Genomic DNA, 23,670 nt, shown 5'->3' with positions numbered 1-23,670 from the left:
TGTTAAGTGTTTGCAGGCTGGAGCCTGATCTAACTTGTTGCATGTAGGCAGGCCCCTCGTGAGGAATCAGTTGCACGATTGGGGCCATAATCTGCAGAATCAACGACATAAGGAAATGAGAGGAGGTTTATGCTAATATTTTGAAATGAGGTTCTGGGTTTAATTTTGCAAAATCATGTGAGTTGCAAGGAGGTGGTTTTCTGAAATCTCAGGAAAGGTAATGGCTTTATACAGTTGGTGTCATTTTCAAAAGTGTACATATATTTCTGTTAAAGTGCACATTGTGGGAGAAATGACTTTGTTTTGAGTTTTACAAATATCTCGTTTCCTGACAAAGGAAATGATGCTGCGAAGACTTCTGCATGGGCTTAACGTTATACACTATGAGTAGTTCCCCTTGCTGCAACGTCCATACTTCAAAACAGCTACTCCCAGTGAACAAAATTAAGTGTGTGTCTAAATCTTTGCCCCCAGTCCTGCACTTGTACCTTACCTGTGTGAACTGCTGATAAATGTATAGCATGAGTCTCAATTAACTAGAAATGAAATCTAATCATTTGATGGTTGATACTAAATGAGTAAGCGGTGGTTGTAGCTTCACATGTCGGTATGCTGATGTGTTTGGGATTTTTGTTATCTTTACAGATCAGAATCTGACAGATGCCCACACTAACTTGGGGCTATGGGGGGATGGCAAAGGTGAAGATGAACTGTCACCTGAAGAAATTCAGATGGTAAATTCTGTTTTTATATCTTCCCTCTCCCCACCTTTCCAGCTAATGCTATGTGTGCATATGGTGCCTTAAGGAACACAATACACACTCTCACTTGGCTCTTGACTTGCTTTTTATGCAGAGTAACTTACCAAATTTCAGAGTAGCAGCCGTGTTAGTCTGTATCAGCAAAAAGAACAGGAGTACTTGTGGCACCTTAGAGACTAACAAATAACAAAGGTGCCTTTTCAACTTGGATTTCTAATTCTTAGTATCAGTTAATATTTAAAATTGCTACAAAAAAGAGAGACTGCTGTGCAGCCATGATATTAGCGAGACAGTATTTTTCAGCAATTAAAACTGCTGATTGAAATTTAAATTTAAATTGCCCTTTTAAATTGCTACTATGGGTTGCTGTTTCAATCATCAGACAAAGGAAGTCATGGCAACATGAAGAGAAGCATAAAGAAACTTTTGGAAGATAAAGATTGTTGCTGCTGCTATTGCTATCCCTGTTTGAGTTATTCTGTTGCCAGTTACTCTTATGTAATTTCATTCTTTTTATCTGTGAATTTTTAGTGCTTATAAAAGAGATTGAGCAGTTTTTTTTAGTGTGAATAGGCAGCCTACAAGCTTTCCTTCATAGCTGTCTGTGCAGCTCACTTTGCCACCTTATGAGGCTTGTTCTCAGAGCAATGTGTTGGAAAGCTAGAAAACTCAACCCTGGGACTAACAAATGCTCTGATCCCAATTGTCAGAAGAGTAGGTAAGGAGAGAGGCAGTCTCCGACGCTCTTCCTACACTAGGGAAAATTTCTGAATCTTTCGTGCCATTGCTAACACCAATTCAGCTCTATCAAAAGGGGCATTGCCAGCAGATCGAGGGACATGATCATTCCCCTCTATTCAACATGGGTGAGGCCTCATCTGGAGTGCTGTGTCCACTTTTGGACCCCACACTGCAAGAAGGATGTGGAAAAATTGGAAACAGTCCAGCGGGGGGCATCAAAAATTATTAGGGAGACGGAGCACATGACTTATGAGGAGAGGCTGAGGGAACTGGGATTGTTTAGTCTGCAGAAGAGAAGAGTGAGGGGGGATTTGATAGCTGCTTTCAACTACCTGAAAGGGGGTTCCAAAGAGGATGGATCTAGACTGTTCTCAGTGGTACCAGATGACAGAACAAGGAGTAATGGTCTCAAGTTGCAGTGGGGGAGGCTTAGGTTGGATATTAGGAAAAACTTTTTCACTAGGGGGGTGGTGAAGCATTGGAATGGGTTACCTAGGGAGGTGGTGGAATCTCCTTCCTTAGAGGTTTTTAAGGTCAGGCTTGGCAAAGCCCTGGCTGGGATGATTTAGTTGGGGATTGGTCCTGCTTTGCGCAGGGGATTGGACTAGATGACCTCCTGAGGTCCCTTCCAACCCTGATATTCTATGATTCTAATGTCAGCCACTGGTTATCACCATCATTTCATGCTGTGTCAGTTAACCCTGCTCTTGGCAGAGCTGATTGACATGGTGCTTTAAAACGTAAGTAGCAGCTGTAGCCCATCTATATGCGGTCTCCGTGTCGCTAAACTTTCCCTAGTGTGGACAGGACCCAAAGTATTCGGAAACCAGGTCTCGTGGGGCTTTGACATAACCACCTTGTATTGCACTTTGAAGCAAACTGGAAGCAATACAGCAAACAGGCCTTAGGTTGTAATGTCCTCAGCATGACTAGTGTTGCTAAGCAGAAGGCTGCTGTATCCAGCAGTATCTGAAGCTTCCATGATGGTATTCAAGAGTAGTCCTCGACAATATTCACTCTAATTTTTTCCATTCATGTGCGGATTGAATTTTATGTGCATCAATATTGAGGTAATTTGTGGCTATGCGCCACCAGTATATATTTAAAATATATATTTTTTAAAAATTACCATAGGGATAATTACTCCAGCCAGGACAGATTAGGCATTTTAGAACTCACTACTCAAAGAATTGAACGTAAGCATAAGAGAGAAATAAAAATTGTGAAAGACATAGATCAGTCAAATAACTAAAATAGCAGCAATTTGAAAGAATAAAATTACAGAGAATATATGTGCATTGCAGGAAGTATCAAGAAGTAACAACAGCAGTAATGTATCAGAGGGGTAGCCGTGTTAGTCTGGTTCTGTAGAAGCAGCAAAGAATCCTGTGGCACCTTATAGACTAACATGTTTTGCAGCATGAGCTTTCGTGGGTGAATACCCACTTCTTCGGATGCAAGCAGTGGAAATTTCCAGGGGCAGGTGTGTATATATAAGCAAGCAAGAAGCAAGCTAGAGATAACGAGGTTAGATCAATCGGAGGATGAGGCCCTGTTCCAGCAGCTGAGGTGTGAAAACCAAGGGAGGAGAAACTGGTTCTGTAATTGGCAAGCCATTCACAGTCTTTGTTTAGTCCTGAGCTGATGGTGTTAAATTTGCAGATGAACTGGAGCTCAGCAGTTTCTCTTTGAAGTCTGGTCCTAAAGTTTTTTTGCTGTAGGATGGCCACCTTAAAATCTGCTATTGTGTGGCCAGGGAGGTTGAAGTGTTCTCCTACAGGTTTTTGTATATTGCCATTCCTAATGTCTGATTTGTGTCCATTTATCCTTTTCCTTAGAGACTGTCCAGTTTGGCCGATGTTCGTATTCACCCACGAAAGCTCATGCTGCAAAACGTCTGTTAGTCTATAAGGTGCCACAGGATTCTTTGCTGCAACAACAGTAATGAGGCGGGAGGGATAGGTCAGTGGTTTGAGCATTGGCCTGCTAAACCCAGGGTTGTGAGTTCAATCCTTGAAGGGGCCACTTAGGGATCTGGGGCAAAAATCAGTACTAGTGAAGGCAGGGGGCTGGACTCGATGACCTTTCAAGGTCCCTTCCAGTTCTAGGAGAGTGGTATATCTCCTATTATTATTATTATTATTATTATTATCTTATACAAGTATGTGTTAGGTGAGTGTGAAAGACTGTGTGTGTGTGTGTGTGTGTGTGAAACACATGCTGCCCCCTTAAGTATGCTGTCCGTTTAAGTCGATTGGCACTCACCAGTCTGAAGCCTGTTTTGTTCAGACACAGCAGCAGCTGCCAGCAAGCTCCATCCCACTCCTGAGCCCTGTCGTGTCCCCTCCCCTGCTCTGTGGAGATGGGGTACAGGGGTGGGGGGGAGGAGGACACCCTCCCCCCTGCTCTGCACAGCAAGCAGGAGGCTCTCAGGAGCAGGTGGCCAGGGGCTCCAAGGCAGAGGGCAGGAGCAGCACAGCAGTGGGTGGAGGGGTACCTGAAATGTACGACACTTGATAGACTGCTGGGCAGCCATATAGCTTAGAGGGAACTTAGGTCCTAGGTAGAGCACTATAATAACCATCCTAGACACGACAAAGGTGTAAATAACTGTGGAAAGGGCTATAGCTAAGGAAAAAGGTCACACTCACTTAGCTAATCACAGATTAAAAGAACAAATACTCTTGACCACAGTTGCTGAATGTCTAGGAGGAGGGTGAGGGACCAAAACAGCCCCCTGAATTGCAGACCGCATTGTGAAAGAGTGAATGTGGCCCCTCTCAAGAGAAAGGAGCAGACATGATCCTACTTAAAGTCCTTAACAAGCTTCCCTGGATGATGACAACATCCTCCTCACTCATCTTTTTTTTTTTTCCTCTCAATCTGACGTAAAAAGGCCACTCTTTCACAGAGGCCTCTCTTCTGTTTTCTTCCAGCAATCTGCATGCTAATGTTAGAGCTCTCCATGTAAATCTCCTGCAGGTCAAATGGAGGTTAACACCAACTATTTGAGTTGCTATATATAATATGGTTTTCTAACAGCTGATTAATAACCTTGTTAGTGTCTTTTCTTTTGGCTCTGTGCTATATACTAGGTTTTGGACCAGTTGCCATACTCTTTATTCTAGCAGTTTGGAATAAAGTTTCATGGCATCTCTATACAGTGTTTAAAGATTTCTTTTTAAGTGCTTGAGAAATAAATATTCACAACGAGATGAAGGAAGGAATTCTAGAATTCACAATCCTGAGCTAGCTGTAGTCTGACCTTCTGTCATCTATTCCTAAGGGATAGCCGCTGGATGATTTTAGAAAGTGCATTATTACTCCATGCGGTCTTTCAGAGTCCTCCTGCTTTCATTTTTATTTTTTATATACTTGCACTTGGCATTGTCCATCTTACATCGGCTGACTTTTTACACTTCATTTGCTGTGTGTCACGAGTGACACTTAATATAAAAAAACCTGCCTGAAACCAACAGTGACGTTCTGAACTAAATAAACAAATACAAGGGTATCCTGTCACTTTTATTCTTAATGTGCCTTGTTGTGCTGACATTTGGCAGGATGATACCCCAAACATGACAATGACCTGACACCCCTACCAGGCCTAGGCTAGTGGAGTAACTTGGGTTGGAAGTTTTAACCTTAGCTCCAGATTTAATAGCCTGGTCAGTGGAGCATCAGATGCAGAATGCTACTGAGATTTTTTTTTTGTTTTTTAAATCTCTGCTTGCAAAGTGATATATTAACATGGTAAGTAAATTGCTCCTGGGACGTGCATTAGTTTACTTTTAAATATTAACTGCAAATTTTCACTTCAAATGTGTTTCCTTTGATGCTAACAAAAAAGTAGCTTCCCTTAGTACTGGAGCAAATAGCACTGAAAATACAGCAGGAAACAAGAGGTGAAAGAAGCATACAAAAGCGAGCTATCGCTATAGCTAGCGTTACCCTCTCTCCTGCCCTGACTTACTTAAAATGTTGCCAAAAGTCAATCCTGAGCTGGTTGGCTGGTTTTCTTTTGATGGAGGTGTAGGCTAGCCCATATGTTGAACCTTCCTTACCTGCAGGTCAAGTGCTGGAGTCCTACCTGAAAAATCTCTGATATCTTACCCAGAGTTGATCTCTTTTGCTATACAAGCATTGTAAGAGGCAAATATGGCCAGCATTAATCAAAGCTGTAAGTAAGGTACTTCAGCTTCTCACCCTCTCAAGTGGGATTTGAATTTAGTGTTATCTGCCCTTATGGTTCCCCCCTTTGACCTGTTATCCTCCTGCTTGTGGTCTTTTTAGTGACTGTCACCTCCAATAGGAGAGTAGGTGAGCTGCATTACCTACCCTGTTTTGTTAAGGACAAGGTACAGTTTAGGCCACAGTTTCTCTCTTCTCTGCAGCTTGAGGTCTTCAAACCACAATTTGAGGACTTCAATAACAGACATAGGTTAGGGGTTTGTTACAGGAGTGGATGGGTGAGATTCTGTGGCCTGCGTTGTGCAGGAGGTCAGACTAGATTATCATAATGGTCCCGTCTGACCTTAAAGTCTATGAGTCAAAGGAGTACGTGTCTTCCATCTCAGTCAGTATATTTACTGGTTTTCTTTCCAAGCCACAAGCTCGTAAGGACGAACCAAAGCTCCACATTCTGGATGTTCTGGCTTTTTGTCTAGATAGAATGAAGCCCTTTCAGATCTCTTCCCAACTATTAGTCTCCTGTGCAGAACAATGACTGTCCAAGTGGATCACCAGCTCTGTTGTCATGTGCTACAACACATAGGTTGCCACCCCTCCAGAAACACTGTCTGTGCATTCAACCAGAGCGTGCAACAGCCACAGCATTTGTAGGAAACATCCCTATTGTGGATACTTGTAGAGCAGCAATGTGGTCATCAGTCCACACCTTTGTGAGATATTGTGATTGCCGCCGGGTCAAGGGAAGATACTAATGTAGGGAAAGCAGTTCTGCAGTCCCTCTGCCAGTGAGATTCCTAGCCCCACCTCCACTGGAAACTATACAGGAGTCACCTAGTGTAATGGACACATGCAACCACTCAAAGAAGCAAGAACGGTTACTCACCTCTCATAACTGTTGTTCTTCAAGATGCATTGCATGTCCATTATACAGCTCACCCTCCTTCCCCAAACCTCCAGGATGTTTCAACTAAGGGTCGGGTATGAGGAAGTGAAGGGTGGGCAGCATGGCTCTGCCCTTTATACCCTCACCTTGGAGCATGAGGGCACCAGGCATAGGCATGGCCTCTATGGATACTGCTAGGGAAAACTCTTCAGCACTGGTGCACGGGATGCCCACACATCTAGTGTAATGAACATATACACCACATCTCGAAGAACAACAGTTATGAGAGGCGAGTAACCATTCCTTACTGGTATTGCCCTCTTTCCTTCTCTCGCTCTCTTTTTTCATATGAGCAGTAAGAATGTTACTGATATAATCTTTTCCCACTAATTGATGCTTAAAGTGCTTCTAGCAAGACTTAATTCTATTTTCTAGACCTAATATAAATAGTTTTATTATTAAATATAACTAGATGAGGCTATTTACAAAATGCAGGGATGTGTGTAGTGGTTTTGTCTACATGAAAGTGCACTGTCGCCAACACCTGAAAGCATTTTTGAGCAATAGTTCTGCAGGTATGCCTGAGGTTTGGAGACGTGCTGGCACCTAGCCAAAGGATTTTGTCTATATTTTAATGAATTTTAGGTTATTTTAATATTATTGTGTTGATTAACAAGAACTCAAAACTGATAAATTTCCAAGCTGTTCTGAAAGATTTTCTCCCCCAGCAGAGATAAAACACTGGGCCCAATTTTTCATTCGTGTGCAAAAACTGAATTCAGTGGAATTACATTAGTATGAGTAGAAATCAGGCAGCTATATTCTCTTCCCTGAGAATTGCATTAGGACATTGTATCAGATAACATGCTTCATCACAACACTGCAACAACCTAGTCTCTTCAATGCAAGAATCTCAATGTGCTTTACAAGTGTTAATGAATCCTCACAATAGCCAATAGCTCATTTGATAAGGGGTGTTTAGACATTTCTCCTCTATTTTTATATATGCTATTACAGGAGTAGTTAATTTTTACTCTTTTAATTCTTTTTCTGTGAATAATGGTCCAGTTGCATGGAAGTTACATTTATTTTAAGTATCAGAGGGGTAGCCGTGTTAGTCTGGATCTGTAAAAGCAGCAAAGAATCCTGTGGCACCTTATAGACTAACAGACGTTTTGGAGTATGAGCTTTCGTGGGTGAATACCCACTTCGTCGGATACTTATTTTAAGTAAATTGACTCCCAAAACGTACACGGTGAGAAATACTGTAGAAACTAGAGTATTGGTTTTAAATTGGAATGTGATTTGGCAAATTATACCCATAATTCACAATCAGTGTTTCATGCTCTTTCTTGAGGGTAAAATAATAAGTTAAACCTCTATCATATGGCCACAACTGCAATTTAATTCATTATTTCACCCACAGGAGAGATCATTACATGGTCCAAAATGGTTGCAGACTATTGTATGATTTGCACAATAAATCCTAATTTATAACCCATAGTGCAGGTATATTAATGCTTTTATAGTTATTGTAAGCAGATGTCTTGTGGTCAGATTGAGTGTAATTAAATCTGTTTTTGTTTGAAAAGGTTTAATTTCCTCAACTACTTTCATCTTATTTTTTGTCTATGGTGAAATCACATACAGACATTTAATGATGTATCTCTTGGGATAACAAAAAAGAACTGATTATTACTTTTATTCATTAAATCTTGGGCAAAGTCTAAGCAATTTGTCACTTTGTGCCATCCTTTTGTAGCAGCATATTTTACTGTCATAAAAAGAGCTTTCTTTATTAAGCCATAGATAGTTGAGCTATATTTAGATTGCGGTAGTTTCAGTTTTATGTTCCTATCATGTAAATTCTTTTGTGACATATTGATGTATTATGTGCTCTGTGTTCTAACCTTTTGTTCAATTGACTGTTCTATCATAGCTTATTACAGTGCAGACCAAATAATTCATCAGCCATCATTTCAAATTACAAAGTTTATCTAGGGATATTTTTTTTTTAAATATGAGTAGAGGGTTTGGGATTTCTTTAGAATACATTCTAAAAGTGGATTTATACTATTTGTAACAGATCACAAGCATTTACTGTGTATTGAAAATCTGATTTCTAAACTGGTTATATAATTCTTACTAGGGTGCTAAAAAATGGTAAAATTTTTGGTGCTGAATTTTTAATGCAGGACTGTTCCAACTTATTCCCGCAGCAGCACGAACAAGTTTGAATAGTCCAGCGTGAAAAATTCAGCACCAGCAATTTTACAAACAGCTATAAATTGGCTGCCTTCTCCAGTCAGTGACTATCTTGACTACTCGGTGCTGGACCTTCCGAGCTCGGTATACCACTTTACTTCAGGTTTACACTGGTGTGACTCCATTTAATACTTACACCAGTGTAAACCTGATGTGCAGTGGTGAATCAGGTCCCAAGGGTTTAACTCTTGTAGCCATTCATTACTATAATAGTAAATATGTCTATACCAGTCATTAGATTTTGTTAATACACGCGCCCTTTGGCGGAAGAGTCTCCAAAGACAGGGTCCTTGTGATGGGAGGTAATTTAATTATTCAGGTTGGGATGTTAGGATTCTGCCATGAATCTGTGGGCAGGGGAATAGGCTTGGACTATGGATGGATTGCTGCTGATAGGATTGAACCTCTGGAAGACACTTTCTAGAGTGCTTCAATGCCTGTGGGGAATAGGGGCTTGTGTCACTAAATATCATCCCCTAGCATCACTCTGTAGTTGAGGATGGGTAGGCCATGGCTGTGGGCACAGCTGAATATTCCTGTTACATGGAATGTAGCTGTTACGAAGCCACCCATAAATATATATCTGTAGACAGGATAGGACATTTTGGAAGAAACAGATAAATGGAAACAGATAAATTATCGTATTTAGCACCCACTCTTCTGTTGTGAATGTAGAGACAATATTAATTGGACACCTAGCTCCTTTTAATGGGTTAATGCTCATTTTAAATATCAGAATGAAATAAATGCCACACAATTACTAAAATACTCTTTCAAAATGTAAGACAGTCTGTTGTGGGGTAGTGACCACTCAGTAACACCCCCTGTTGGCCAAACACGGGCACTGAAGGCACCCCCTCTTGGTTTTCCTCCGTGAGGTGTAGCGCCTTAGCTTTCCAGACACGAGGCTGTTCTCAAGATATGACCAAGTCACAAACAAACGCTTCTTCCAGGGTAGCACAAGTCATTAAAATTCCCAGCAAACACAAGTTTCTTCTGCCTTTCAGGAGCTTCTCTTCAGCCATGGGCTCCGTTCCCAGCCCCTTTCTGGCTCTGAGATAGCGCGCTCACCCTCCAGGCCATTTCCCCTGGAATACTGTCCTCATCCCCTGCTGGGCTCTGTTCCTTGTGTCCTTTCCTACTCTGGTATAGAGCACCAGGCCACAAGGCTGGTAGCTTTGAAGTACCCAGCCTCCTGCAGACCATCACTCAGGGCTTGTCACAGGAGTCTGCCTGCTCTCTGTGATTCTGCTCCAGACTGATCTCTCTCAGCCCTTCTTCTCTGAGCCAGGTGTCCATTAAAGCATCATCTGACACCCCTTAGCCCTGCCCTCTCAGGCTGGGAAGCAGCTAATTAATTATGGCATATATGGGGCTGGTCCCAATTCTCCTTAAAGGGACCAGTCACATTGTGACATCATCTATCCGTAATGAGTAAATAAATCCCAGAACAGTGTATCCTAAAAAGAAATATTCTAAAATTCAGGCTTTCTTTCTTGAAGGGCAAACTTCCTCATCATAGAGCTGCTTGGTATGTTCTATACCTGGAATGGTCTAATGGTCACTCTATGAACTAAAACCATTTGGAAGGGAAGAAGTGCTTGACCACACACACACACACACACACACACACACACACACACACACACACACACACACACACACACACACACACATTTGTACTGTTGCTGTGTTGGAAAGTTGGAATAGTGTTACCAGCAGGAAAGAAAAATACTGGATTGTTATACACAGTATTCAGTGGCATATCCTAGAAATATGGATCAACTAGTAGACATTGTGGAGGCACTGTTCAGGCCTCCATAGTTAAAGCAGTGTTGATTCAGCCTCTTGAATCTCTGAAAGTAAGATTCAACTTCTGTGTAAGTACAATTCCAGTGTATCTTCCTGAAATTTGCAGCACATAATCTGTGAATAAAGATTGAATTTTCTGAGGGTTTTCAAATAAATGTCAATTAGTTTGAGATAAAAGAAGATCTTTTGAAAAAATTATGCTGTGAGCATAGTCTTTTTTTTATGCTAAGAGGACTGGGGGAAAGTGATAGGGTGAGCAACGAACATTGTGATTAATTATGAAAGATGGCATCATAATGGCATTAAAGTTGCCTACTCGTGCAGATTGGAGCTGCACAAAAGCTGAGTTTGATTAGCTCTATGCCATATTGTGCACATTGATTTACATGCAGTATCTTGAAAAAATTAATGATGAATTAAATGTTTAAATTACTCTGAAGTATTGAAATGTTTACATTGTCCATCATTTAAAAAAAATACAGCTTAGGGCATTTTCAGTAATGTCTGTGTGGAAAGCGAAATGTCTAGCTACCAACATTGGACTAATTTTACATTAATGTAGCTACCCGTCTTTCCTGTTAAAGATTGTGGTTCAGGCAGTTACTAAATTCCTCTGCTTTTTGCATTGACATATAGTGTTGAGTAATTTTTGCTTAATCCCTACGAAACTTCTGTTTCTTAGAAATACCGGGCATTTGCTCAGATTGCTACTAACTCCTATTGGACAGCACTGCGGAGCCAGTGCGCGGGGTGGGGACAGCACATGGAGCACTTATGACTTTCCCTCCGCCTAGGAGCTGGAGGGACATGCTGGCCACTTCTGAGAGCTGTGTGTGGAGCCAGGCAGGGAGCCTGCCAGTGCCGCCAACCGGACTTTTAATGGTCCGGTCAGCACTGCTGACTGGGTATTCCAGTCAAAAACCGGACACCTGTCAACCCTATAATGGAGAAGCATTGTATTTTTATTGCTAATGAAATTGAAACTTGATTAGATTATGCAAAACACAAAGGAAGTGTTTTAATAGATGAGTTCAGTGTAAATACCAAGTGTTCTTGAAAGAAATGGAATAATACTCATTCTCTTTGCACAGTTAAGGTGCTGGACTATTTCACTCTGCTCCTGTGTGAAATTATTTGGAGTGTGGGGACCACATTTTCCACTATTCCACTGCTACATATGGGGCTCTCTATTTAGAAAGAAAGTATATCACAGGCGCATCCTACCTTTTGTGTATTATAAGTATTAATGTTTCATATTCAGTAAAATTTTCACAGAAAATAAATCAACCCGGCATTTTCAACCTATAGCTTTTCAGGGACTCTTTGAAACTTTGTAATGGTTGATTTCAGAAGCATACCTTCTTGGCTCCTACTCAAGCACTGCTCTTGTAGAAGTAATCAACATAATTCTGAATTCCCTTGGGTGGGGTTTCCAAATGGAACTTGTGACTTTCAATGGGATTTGTTCTCCTAAATCACTTAGGCACTTTGGAAAATCCCATCCCCCATCTAAATAGAGTTTCATAATGTGATGTTTAGGGCATAGTCTGGTTCTTCTTGGAAAAGTTTCTTTACATTGAGGATTGCAGTTAGCCTGTTATTTATATGTTATAGTTTGGCTGTGCAGACTTGTCAAATCATCTTCAGGTCTCTTAGTCTTTTTGGATGAGCATGATGCAAAAAACTACTACTGTGAACTCCAAATGAACTGGCAATTAATGTAGTCCATCTCTGAAAGCAGAGCTTATTTCCCTAGTGTCATAAACAGACAGTTAAGGGTTAATTCCTCTTTTACCTGTAAAGGGTTAAGAAGTTCACATAGCCCAGCCAACACCTGACCAGAGGAACCAATGGGGGGGGGGGGACAAGATGTTTTCAAAGAGGGAGGAGGGAAATGAGTCTTTGGTCTGTTCAGTAAGTTTGTGCTGGAGGAAAGGATCCAGGAATCAGCCATCTAACATTTCTTAAAAGTAGTAAGTGTTTAGAGAAGGAAGGTATTAGATTATGGTTATTTTCTTTTGTGACTTCCTTTTGCATAAGAGGGAGAATCAAATTGGGTTTCTTTGTGTAACTTTAAGGTTTTTGCCCAGAGGCACATCCTCTGTGTTTTGAATCTGTTGTCTGTGAGAGTAGCTTGCATGCTAATCTCACAGAGGTATTCCTTTCGCCCCTTTTCTTTAATTAAAAGTCTTCTTTTAAGAACCTGATTGATATTTCCTTGTTTTAAGATCCAAGGGTTTTTTGGATCTGGGCTCACCAGAAATTGGTGGGAGGTGAATCAGTCTCAGTCCTGCCAGGAAAAGGGGGATAAAGACTGGGGAAATATTTGGGGGGAAGACAGTTTCCAAATGACTCTCCCATAAACATTTGTTTAAACTATTTGGTGGTGGCAGCTACTAGATCTAAGCTGGTAAATAAGCTTAGGGGTTATCTCATGCAGGTCCCCACATCTGTACCCTAAAGTTCAGAGTTGGGGTGACACCTTGACACCTAGTAAAATCTGTTTATGGTTATTTGCTTGGAAAATGTAATGATAATAGTAAATTTAAAAGCTACTTAATTGAGTAACCGCAATTTAAAATGAAGAGTGTGACCGGTTATAGAGACTGCAACTGGCCTTTGCTTTATTTTCTAAAGTATCAGTACTAGATGTCTGAAAGTTTTATATTTTGGCAAACTCAAGCTCTTCATTTCATACCACACATAATATCATATACTATAGCTGCTTCTCAAGTGAAAACATGTATTAAGTCAGGAGGAATGTTGCTTTTATTGTGTCTTTTGTGTACTTGTGCATTGAGCAAATCTGTAAAATCATTTTGGTTCATCATTGGGGGAAAAGAAGAGAATAGTGGCTTTTCAGGTGGCTGGTTAAAGCAAACATGTTCATGCTGGGTTTTTTTACTTCCCAAACTGGGGGTGAGTAATACAGAAAGATCTCTGTAGCTCTTAAACATTGATTGCTAGTGAATTAATTATAATTAATATTGAAATCTTGCTTAGAATGTCTTTTACAACAGTCTGATCTGTGACTTCATGTGGTGTTTTTTGTTGTTGTTTTGTTTTCCTCCTTTTAGTTTGAACAGGAAAACAAGCGACTTGTTGGTGAGATGAATAGCCTATTTGATGAAGTGAGGTACAACTTTCTCTTATTTGCTGGGTTTGCATGTTTAATAACCAGGGTCCCGTGTTCCAGGGCTACAGACTCCACCTCTTGCTAATATCTTGCTCCAGAATATGAGCTTTCATTTAAAAAACTGAAGTCCATAAAGCTGGGTATAAACCTTGAAAATGTGAACTGAATGTAAACTCGTGCCATGTTGTTTCCTGAGTCTGCAGGCAGCCTGAAAAAAATCTCCACAAGGTGTTTGATGTTTCCATTTGATGGATTATGTCTGAAACTTAAATGTAGCCATTTAAATATTTACTGTTTCATTGCTGATCATTTTAATAGAAACATCCAGATTGTGTTTCCCTATAATGCCCAATTATCTCCCATGCTTCTCCAGCTGAAAAAGACCCAACTGCCCACCTATGAAACCCCATCTTTTCTCTGACAACTTATACCATACATGTGTTTTCAATACAAGTCTTCAGCAATCAAAAATTGTAAACATGGGGTCAGCTTAAAATAAAATAGATATGTCAAAATAACTAATATAACTAGTTGTATTATTCATTTCCATATCATTTTGATAACACTCTTCTCCCTCATTGTTAATATAAGTGAAGCTGCTACAGAACTTCCAGTATACTCCAGCGCATCTGCAGGCTCCATTCCCTCTCATCATAAACATGGAATATTTGTCCATTACTGCTAACTAAACAAATTGCTGATAAAATGACTACCTTATTAATAGTGTCATTTGCTGGGTTTGAGGATTTGAGTCTAGAGTGAATCTACAGTGGAAAATCTTTGCACTAACACAATGACATATTTGGGGGGGTGTTTTTGTTTTGTCAAGACAAATTGAAGGGAAAGTGGTTGAAATCTCCAGACTTCAAGAGATATTCACAGAAAAAGTCTTGCAACAGGTAAAAAACATTTGCTGCTGTAACATCAAAATGTCAACAGAAATAACTGAACTGTATGCTTAAGAGAAATGAGCTTTTCCTGCAGACATTTCTCAGCTGTGAAACTGCTCTGTGTCTTGTTAGTTGCATTATGTTATCAGAGATGTGAATAAAAGAAAACAGACACGGAGGAAAAACGGAACTTAAAAGTCGTGTTTCAAAGTCAAATACATGATGGCTTTTCCTGCATAATATTCTTAGTAGATACATCTTCCTAGTAACATTAAAAGATGAAAAACTCTTGAATTAACTATTAAGGTCCCTTTGCCTCAGAACAGTGCATTATTAATGTTGCTTGTTACTTATGCTCAGTTAGTGGCATTTTGGAAACTAAACATCTTTCCTAAAACAACTGGTGAAAAATTATATGCTACACGTAGGTCTGATACAAGGCTACTGAAGTCAATAGAAGTTTTTCTATTGATTTCAGGCTCCTAGTGACACAGACAGAAAATTTAAGATTTAATTAACCCTCGGTCCCTTGAAGATTGGTAAAGATGCACATAAGATATTAAGACACATACTTTATTTCATAGTTGTGATCTATTCTGACCCAGATCTTTACAGTTAACATTTTTCTGCAGAATTTGTCATTGTCTTTATGGAACTCTTGCTCAACAGGACACTGAAATTGACAATATTCATCAGTTAGTTGTGGGTGCAACAGAAAATATCAAAGGCGGCAATGAAGACATAAGAGAGGTAATGTTACTAAGTAGTGTTTCCATGCATTTCTTGCTGCTAGCTATCAAAGCATTTTTGCTTAAGCAATACCCTATACCATGGCCATATTTGCAACTTGTGACTACCTTAGGGTTATATCTGATTAACAATAGTAGTGTGGGTGGAAGCTACCTGGATCACTTACACTGAAGTGTAGTCTGTGAAACTTCATGTTTAACTAATGTTGATCTGAACAACCACTGGGACCTGTAAACTTTGCTGGTCTTCACCTCCTTATTGAAGATGAAGATGACCCTGCGCTGCATGTAGTCACCTATGCAGTGTCCCTAAGGAGTTTGGTGGAAGAAGACACCACTGAAATTGATGGAAATATAGTCTTGATACATTATCTTGCTCAGAAGAGGCCCTTCCCCATATTGCATAAGATCCTGTTTATAGGTTCACTTATCTAAATGCCTAAACATGAATTTAAGACCCTATCATTAGGCACTTATTTTTGAAAATCTGTTTGGGACTTTATTTTCAGAGACTTGATTTAGGATTGTTATTTCTCAAATTCGGTTATCCAAAAGGTAACATGGTGTAGCGGGCAAAGCATATGATGGCAAGGATGAATTTTTTTAGACTAATTGTCAATAGACTAAATAGATTATTAATAATATTCAGCACTCAAGTACAATGCATCTCATTCATCGCTCTCAAAGCATCATCATCTTCATTTTACAGCTCGTGGAACTGAGGCACAGAGAGTGTAACTAACTTCCCTAAGGTCACATAGTGTGTCAGTGGCAGAGCTGGGACTAACACACAGATCTTCTGGTGCACATTAACTTGAGGAAGTCATTTAACCTCTGTTTGTTTCCCTACCTGTAAAAACTCTAAGATCCACAAATAAAAACTTCTCTACTTAAGAATGGAGACGGATACTATTAATGCTAGTCTATTGACATGAAGTCTAAAATAACCCCCCATCCTTACCATTTCAGTTGAAAAACAAATCTTGGAATCAATGTTTGCTATTTTGAACTTGGTCATTTACAATATTGCCTTGACCTAGGTTAAATCAGCCCTCAAGTAACAGCTATTAAGTTATTTAATCACTGAAGAGCTTTAATAGAACTGTTTAGAGAAGCTGTTTCTCTTGTTCTTAGAAAGTCAATGTTTGGCATTTAAATAGATAATGTATGCATTTTTTAATCAATTCTTATAACACTTTCTTTAGAACTGTTCATTAATGTGCATGCCTTATGTTCTATCATAAACTAACTCAGCTATATTGGTAGGATGCGGGATTGCTTTTTTCCTTCCGTTGACTCTGCTTTTGAAATTTTGAGGCCTGAGTCATGGGGGGAGAGAATCTAGAGAAATATGGGCCTAACTCTTCTCTAAGTGAAGTCAGTGGCGAGTTTTGCCACTGGCTTAAAGAAGTGCCAGACTGTGCCCAGATGGACTGTTGGTTGAGTCATATTATGGGAAATCAGTATTTTTAAGAAAAAATAGTCACTAAGCTCATATCTTCCTACAGGCAATCCAAAAAAATGCTGGATTTCGAGTATGGATCCTTTTCTTCCTTGTAATGTGTTCATTCTCCTTGCTTTTCCTGGACTGGTATGACAGTTAATAAAACAAAGCCTCTGTGTTGTTTGTACAAGATTTAGACATTCCTCCTCTCAAAGCAGGATACGCTATTTGCAAATGTCATACTGTTGTGACTGGAAAATATTTTCTAGCAAAAAAAGTGTGTGTACACCACTTTTGCAGTGAAAAGATCAACACCATTTAAGTCCTTTCAGCAGCTTCATAAAACAAAAGATAGTCTTCCACGGCTAAAAACTTTGAATCAGCTAGCAAGTAAAAAGCAGGCTCAAGTTTAGTAAGTTGCAAGAAATTTTCAATAAAATGTAAATTATACATTTAGGAAATTGTAGCCCACCAAGCCAATTAGTGGAAAGTTCACAATGTAGACAGGATGTACAATGAAGAAAATTGTTGCAATGCAGACAGGGTTGAGCTTGTCTCAGATTTCTTTAGTCACATCACTCACTACAAATTGTAATAACCTTGTACATCTGTGAAAGCCATGCCTAATCCTGTAGAATTAGTTTGTGCAGGGGTCATTTGTATTTGTTGGAAAGTAATGCTCTTAAACACTGTTATAAAGCTTTACTTACATGACACTTCTTGGAACCTAGCGTATGTTAAATTATAGTAAACACACTGTGGTGCAACTGATGTATTGATGTTGGAACGAAGCTGAAGAATAGATAACACAGAAGCCAAACTTTTTGAAGTATTAAAGTTGTTAACTACCTAATAAAAAAATAAACCCCACGAGCTTATGACCCACCTCCTGTTGAAGGCAGGGGGAAAACTCCCATTGACTTCAAGGGCTGCAGGATCAATCACCAAATGAGTTTTATGTTTCCAGCTGCCTGAAATTTTTGAATGTTTTCTTTTGAGGATAGTAACTAGTCTCACTGTTCAGCAGATGGCTGTACAGTGAAGTTGTTTACTAGTCTAAGTTTAAGGGAAAATATATTTAAATCACATCTCTGGAGGATAATAATCAAATCTTATAAAATGTGAATTCATGTTTTTGGTAATTTTGATCTAAAAGTTCATTTTACTGTGTGTCTTAGGAAATGTATGTCAACATACCGTACTCAACAGGCAATATCCTTATTCTTTATTTTGCATGAAGTGAAAATGTCAAAAGTTACATGTGAATTAATTTACATTCAATAAAGTACATGTCTACTAGCAGACAAAACATGGTATGTTTTAATGTGTTTACATGAGTTTGAACTTTTTTAAAAATGCAAAGAATTTTGGCACATAATTTATTGCTTTTTATGCATTCCACAAAGCATAATAAACAAAGCTTTTAGTAGTTCATAACTATAAAATGCACACTCATTGTTATGTTTGGTATCAAACCTATAGAATTGAGAAGCAGTTGCCATTTTGTACTTTATTGGTATGTAAAGTTCTTGATACTAAATACATCGATAATGGATTAGAAGAAAACCCAAAAGTGGAGCTGACCAAGTTTGTTCTACACAACTAGACAAATAACCAGTGGTTTCCTTTCATTTTTGTATAGTGTCTACAACAATGGAACTTTTGACATGTCCACTAGAAATATCACATTAAATAATATGAAAGGAAAAGTGAATCTCATACCTAAAAGCTTCACACGCTTATTTTGTCTAACTGGCAGATTAATAAAATTTTTGTAATGCATATTTAAGATTAAATGAAAAAATTGTTTCATACAAAATAAGAAATTTATCAATACAATGAAACATCAAACTTGAACGTGCACCCACAATATACTAGGTTTGTCTACATTTTTTCCTCCAAAATCATAAACGAGGTATGCTTCTTTACTCAGTTTTAACATGTCACTTTAAAACAGCAAGTAGCGTAAACTAATACATTAGTTTCACTTGTGATGTCCTGTAGTTAAAAAATCAGAAAATTGCAAACAGCATAGTTAACTCAAAGTGATTCAGAATGTATATATAAAAAGGGGAAAGTGTTAAAAAAATGTTACTCCCTCTGTCATATCAAACAAATTACAGAGGGCTGACTAATCTAGAATGAAAGGCTTTCTGCCTCTTTCTTCAGTGTGATCAAAGGATGTCCTTTCTCATCAGAACACCCTCCAGTTCATAAGTTGCTTTTGCACAAACCCATAACTAAAAACGTGTCTCTCGTTCCACTGTGTCCTATCTAGTTTGTGTTTCAGTGCACATCCTTACTAACATACTAAAGCCATAGTGGGAATGTAGTGAAATTTTGTTGACAGTAATAATAAAACATTGAGCATGCCTTGTTGCAGAGAACTTCATCATCACTTACAAATCAACAGTGAAGAAAAATATGCTACCTGACAGTTTTTCTTTCTCCATTCTAATCATTACAGCAAGTCCTTGATATCAGCTGTGAGCTGAAAACAAGTTTTAAATACAGCTCTTCGCTAAATGAGATCACTCTAGTTACGGCTATGGTGTTTCAGTTTGCAAAAATGGCTATGTAATAAAAACCAAAAGTATCAGTTCAAACAAAGCACATTATGTGAAGTCCAAACCACTGAAAAATCCAGTGAAAAATTGTCAACATCCAGTAAATTGCAAGAATATCTAAAGTTGATTTCTTAACGTTGAAAATGGTATCAGAGCTCTAAAGCGATGCTGATATGCACCTTATTTTATGCCCATGAATGTTTTGTAGCAAGTTTTATTTTTTGCAAAGCAGTATCAGCAAACAAAAGCAATTACACCATAAACATGAGTAACCTCTAAATTATCCATAATTATATTTAATGAAAAGTTCCTTAAAGTCCCTTAGTTACCTTCAAATGACCATAATAATCTTATCCCACTAAGCTGACTTCTCAGCAGCTTCAGTCTCCTGTTCAGACAATTTCTCTTCTGACAGTACTGTCATCCATGGAGACACTGAGCGTGTGATGGTTTGTTTGGCCAGATTGTAGTGGTTTATGACAGTGTAAAATTTCCCTCGAGCGGTGGAGTCTTGTTCAGAGTAGTAGTTCTCTAATCCAACTGGAATGCATTGATTATTCTGGAAGAAAATCCACCATTTACATTAGAGACTGTTCCAAAAGACAAGTAATTTCTCTTTATAGTCTTCATGATTTACTTGTGCGAGTCTAGAAGCACAGGGGTGTCTCCAGGCCCTAGCGCTCCAAGCGCATGCTTGGGGCAGCAAGCTGCAGGGGGACTCTGTGGGCGCCGCAAGGGTGGGAGGGCAGGCTGCCCTCAGCAGCGTGCCTGCGGAGGGGCCGCTGGTCCCGCGGCTTCGGCGGACCTCCCGCAGGCACGCCTTCAGGAGGTCCGCCGAAGCCGCGGGACCAGCGGACCGTCCGCACGCACGCTGCGTAAGGCAGCCTGCCTGCCATGCTTGGGGCAGCAAAATTCCTAGAGCCGCCCCTGTAGAAGCAACACCAATATTGTTGTAATGATACCACTATATACTGGTCTCAATAATCCAAATTTATTTTGGAATACGTTCCTCACTGTGATAACCTCCTACATCACATCTTATTTTCATGAGTCCCAAGAGGACAATAGTCATGCAATTGTATTCCACTATACTTCAGTACAGTTATTATACAGACACTCTAAAATAGCAGACAACATCAAGCAGTCAAATTTAGTTTGTTACCTTAACAAGGTTTTTTAAAAGGCTTTAAATTTCTAGAACCAGACCTTTTTGGTGCCTCTCAATTCAACAGTTAGCTAATTCAAGCAGTTAAAGCTACAATTCCATAGTTAGATATGGCTGTAGGCACTTTAAGAGCCTGGTTTCAGTCTGTGTTGAATAAAAGCTACCAAATATGCTGTTGCCAAGCTATGAACACACTATGACAGTGTAGTAAACTTAATGCCACAGCAAAAAATATGACTATATGTTTACCCAAAAAGAAACCAAGATTTTCAAAAATACATGGTTGAAGTTAAACATGGATTTAAGAGCTTAGGCATCTAAATATGGATTTCAGAGCCTAAATGTAGCCACCTATTTTTGAAAAATTTGTCAGATGGGGACATGTGCATGCATGTACATGCTTTCATTAGCTGTTGGCTAGCTCTAAGCTATCATTCCATTGATGCTGTAGTAAGCAACACCAGCATTAGCTAAGGCAATTTCAACTCCATTTAGGAGGCTAGTTCGAGTTAAGATAATGAAGGAAAATATAAAAATCTTTTCCCAAGGTATTGGTACTTGCACTACTCAGATCAGTCTGAGGAATGAATAAGTCTAATTATGTCTCTCTCAGCTAGAAACACATTTAAAAAATGTTATGTTAAGTCTCCTTACAGAAATGGAATATTTATATAAATATTCAAATACACAATACATTTTAATCGCATTCTCCCAGAACTCCACAACAGCAACAACATTTAGTGGCAGCACTTCTCAGGCACAATAGAGGGCATGTTAAAATTACAACCTTAATGACTAGACACCACTTTAACAGCGTTTACTTTTCTGTTTGTCAGGATCTTCATCTTAGTAGAAAAGAAAGTGGCTTTTAACTAAGTACCAATAACTTGGATTTCCCAAACAGCTTAATATTTAAAGAGAGACAGAAAAATAAAACAAGATATTCTGGGAGATGCAATGAAAACTGTTAATTTAGAATAATGTGTGTGTCCTAAAACGTTGGGGTACAGCATGCATTAGATAAACACTCACCCCATTCTGTGGGTCACACACACAAAACTTAAGGAAAAAGTAAAGGCAAACCAAAACTATGAGGTTGTATAGGTTAAATCCATCAAGAAGGGTCTGAAGAATAAAATATTGTGGTAGGTCTGACCAGTGCAGGAGGCACTGCTGCCACAGGGCATTTGAGTAAACTCCCTTTTGAAATCCTTAATAATTTGTAAGAACACATTGGAGTTGACTTCGCAGTTCTAACCCATTCATCCATTTGACAAGGGACAGTGGCTCTACCCAACAAGATTCAATCTACCTAGATTTTTCTCTTTGTCTTATCACTAGCCTAGATCCTACAACTGGCTCCATGGATTACGTCCTAGCCCCACTGAAATCAATAGAAGCACTGCCACAGCCTCAAATGGGGCCAGAATTTCACTGCATCAGAGCAGAGTCCTAGGCTCATGCAGAGTCCCAGTGAAGTCAATGGGGCTCTGCATGGACACAGTAGTCATAGCACCCAGAGACAGTTGGAGGATGGGAGCCGTGGTGAGGAATGGCAAGGGCAACTCTGGGATAGTGATTATTTTGTTGTTTTTGCTCAGCTACAGCAACTGCATCACCATTTGAAAATATCTATTCTTAATGTGAAAAAACTAGAATAGTTTACATTAGCACTAAAACAGAAAAATGATTAAAATACTTCTGTAGTTGGCATTTATGGCAACTGTGCTTTCATTATAGACAAACTGGAAGCAATGTACCATTCCCTGACTTTCCTGCACTTACATTTAAAACTGATACACATTCACTGTGATGTAATGGTTATAGAGTGCGTGGGGAGCCTTAAAGATGAAAAGGGCTGTATACATTCAAGCTGTTATTAGTGATTATTTCACCCATCTGTGGAATGTGTTAAGATGTGGGGAAGGGGAGCACAATCCACTTGCCTAATTAAAATTGGAGGGGCAAACAGAACAGAATTACCAGCATTAGAACCAAGCCAAATCTACTTGCAGTTCAAAAGGTACCACAGGATCTTTAATTGATCATAAAGGCACTTCATTTTGTCACACCCAAACAATAGCTTCCCCAAGGGGCACAGTATCCCCTATTTCTATATCTATATATATTTTTTACAGTCACAAATGTACACAGCACATGGCAGAACAGCTTGAGACACACATACTAGAGATTCCATCTTGACTGGATTCCTACTCACAATGAAAGGATTTTGGCCCTTTGAGGAACTAGTAGGTGTACCTATTGTATGGCTCAGCCCAGAGTTCTTGAACATTCCCCACCAGTAAGGTACTGGTTGTAGCCAACAAATGAGCTCCCTGTTGTAAATGTTATGTGGGGCTGGTTCCAGAATGCTACCTGTCCTGCAGTCTTTGTCTTAGTTCAGGACATCAGCCTGTATCCTTTTTATCTGTTTTCCTAATTCACAGATTATCACCCCTCTGTGTTACTTTCTTACATAGAGACAGTGGGTATGCCTCAGGTCTGGGACACCAGTCTTTTTCACAGCCTGCTGCTGTAGCTAGTCACAGGTGGAGCTCTTCATGCCATGGCAACTGTGGTTTCTAGCTCTACTTGAATTGGGCTGTATCAAGATGGCTTTTGAGTTTTCTTGAGGTTGGCTGTGTTGACCACCTCAGTGCTTCTTTTAGGAGGAGAGTGATTCTCTTCAGCTCCATTAACTTTGCTGTGTCAATAGCTTCAGGTGTAATGTGCAAGGCTGTGCTGGCCTTTAGCTGATGTACTGAAATTGTTTTGACCTACTGTCTCTGGGTTCAACAGAAGGCAAGTACTCTGGCATCTGGGGCCAAAAACTCCTTTGTGCATATGTTAAGGTAACTCCATATCCTGGAAAAACTGACCCAGGCTGTTTAGATGAGAGTGGAATGACCCATGTCTCCCGCTGAGACTCCTGTAAGTCTGACCTGTATGTAACCAGTTAAGAGTGCTTCAGAGGTGCAGTCTACCTCGTGGCAGATATCTGCGTTAGGCTCACACTGTCAAAATTCACTCAGCATCTAAATAAGCCATGGCCTTATGTCTACTGCC

The 23,670-nt window shown here is 39.6% G+C and overlaps 2 protein-coding genes across 12 annotated transcripts in view; one reads left to right on the top strand and one right to left on the bottom strand.

Moving 5' to 3' along the window:
* The window catches only part of STX18 (syntaxin 18), a 93,524-nt gene extending 76,462 nt beyond the window's left edge, over positions 1-17,062 (top strand). For all 8 annotated transcript variants that reach the window (XM_039540175.1, XM_039540176.1, XM_039540181.1 and 5 more), the window contains 5 exons: positions 646-734; positions 13,731-13,789; positions 14,619-14,688; positions 15,349-15,429; positions 16,937-17,062. In XM_039540175.1, the coding sequence (XP_039396109.1) occupies positions 646-734; positions 13,731-13,789; positions 14,619-14,688; positions 15,349-15,429; positions 16,937-17,032 (395 nt within the window). In that variant the 3' untranslated portion in view covers positions 17,033-17,062. The remainder of the gene's footprint in view (positions 1-645; positions 735-13,730; positions 13,790-14,618; positions 14,689-15,348; positions 15,430-16,936) is intronic.
* A 223-nt stretch (positions 17,063-17,285) lies between these two features.
* NSG1 (neuronal vesicle trafficking associated 1) overlaps positions 17,286-23,670 on the bottom strand; it is a 32,324-nt gene continuing 25,939 nt past the window's right edge. For all 4 annotated transcript variants that reach the window (XM_039540187.1, XM_039540184.1, XM_039540186.1 and 1 more), the window contains one exon: positions 17,286-19,998. In XM_039540187.1, the coding sequence (XP_039396121.1) occupies positions 19,798-19,998 (201 nt within the window). In that variant the 3' untranslated portion in view covers positions 17,286-19,797. The remainder of the gene's footprint in view (positions 19,999-23,670) is intronic.

This window comes from Mauremys reevesii, linkage group 5 (genome assembly GCF_016161935.1).
Source record: "Mauremys reevesii isolate NIE-2019 linkage group 5, ASM1616193v1, whole genome shotgun sequence".
Classification (NCBI taxonomy): Eukaryota; Metazoa; Chordata; order Testudines; family Geoemydidae; genus Mauremys; species Mauremys reevesii.
This window is presented reverse-complemented; position numbering and strand designations above follow the sequence as displayed.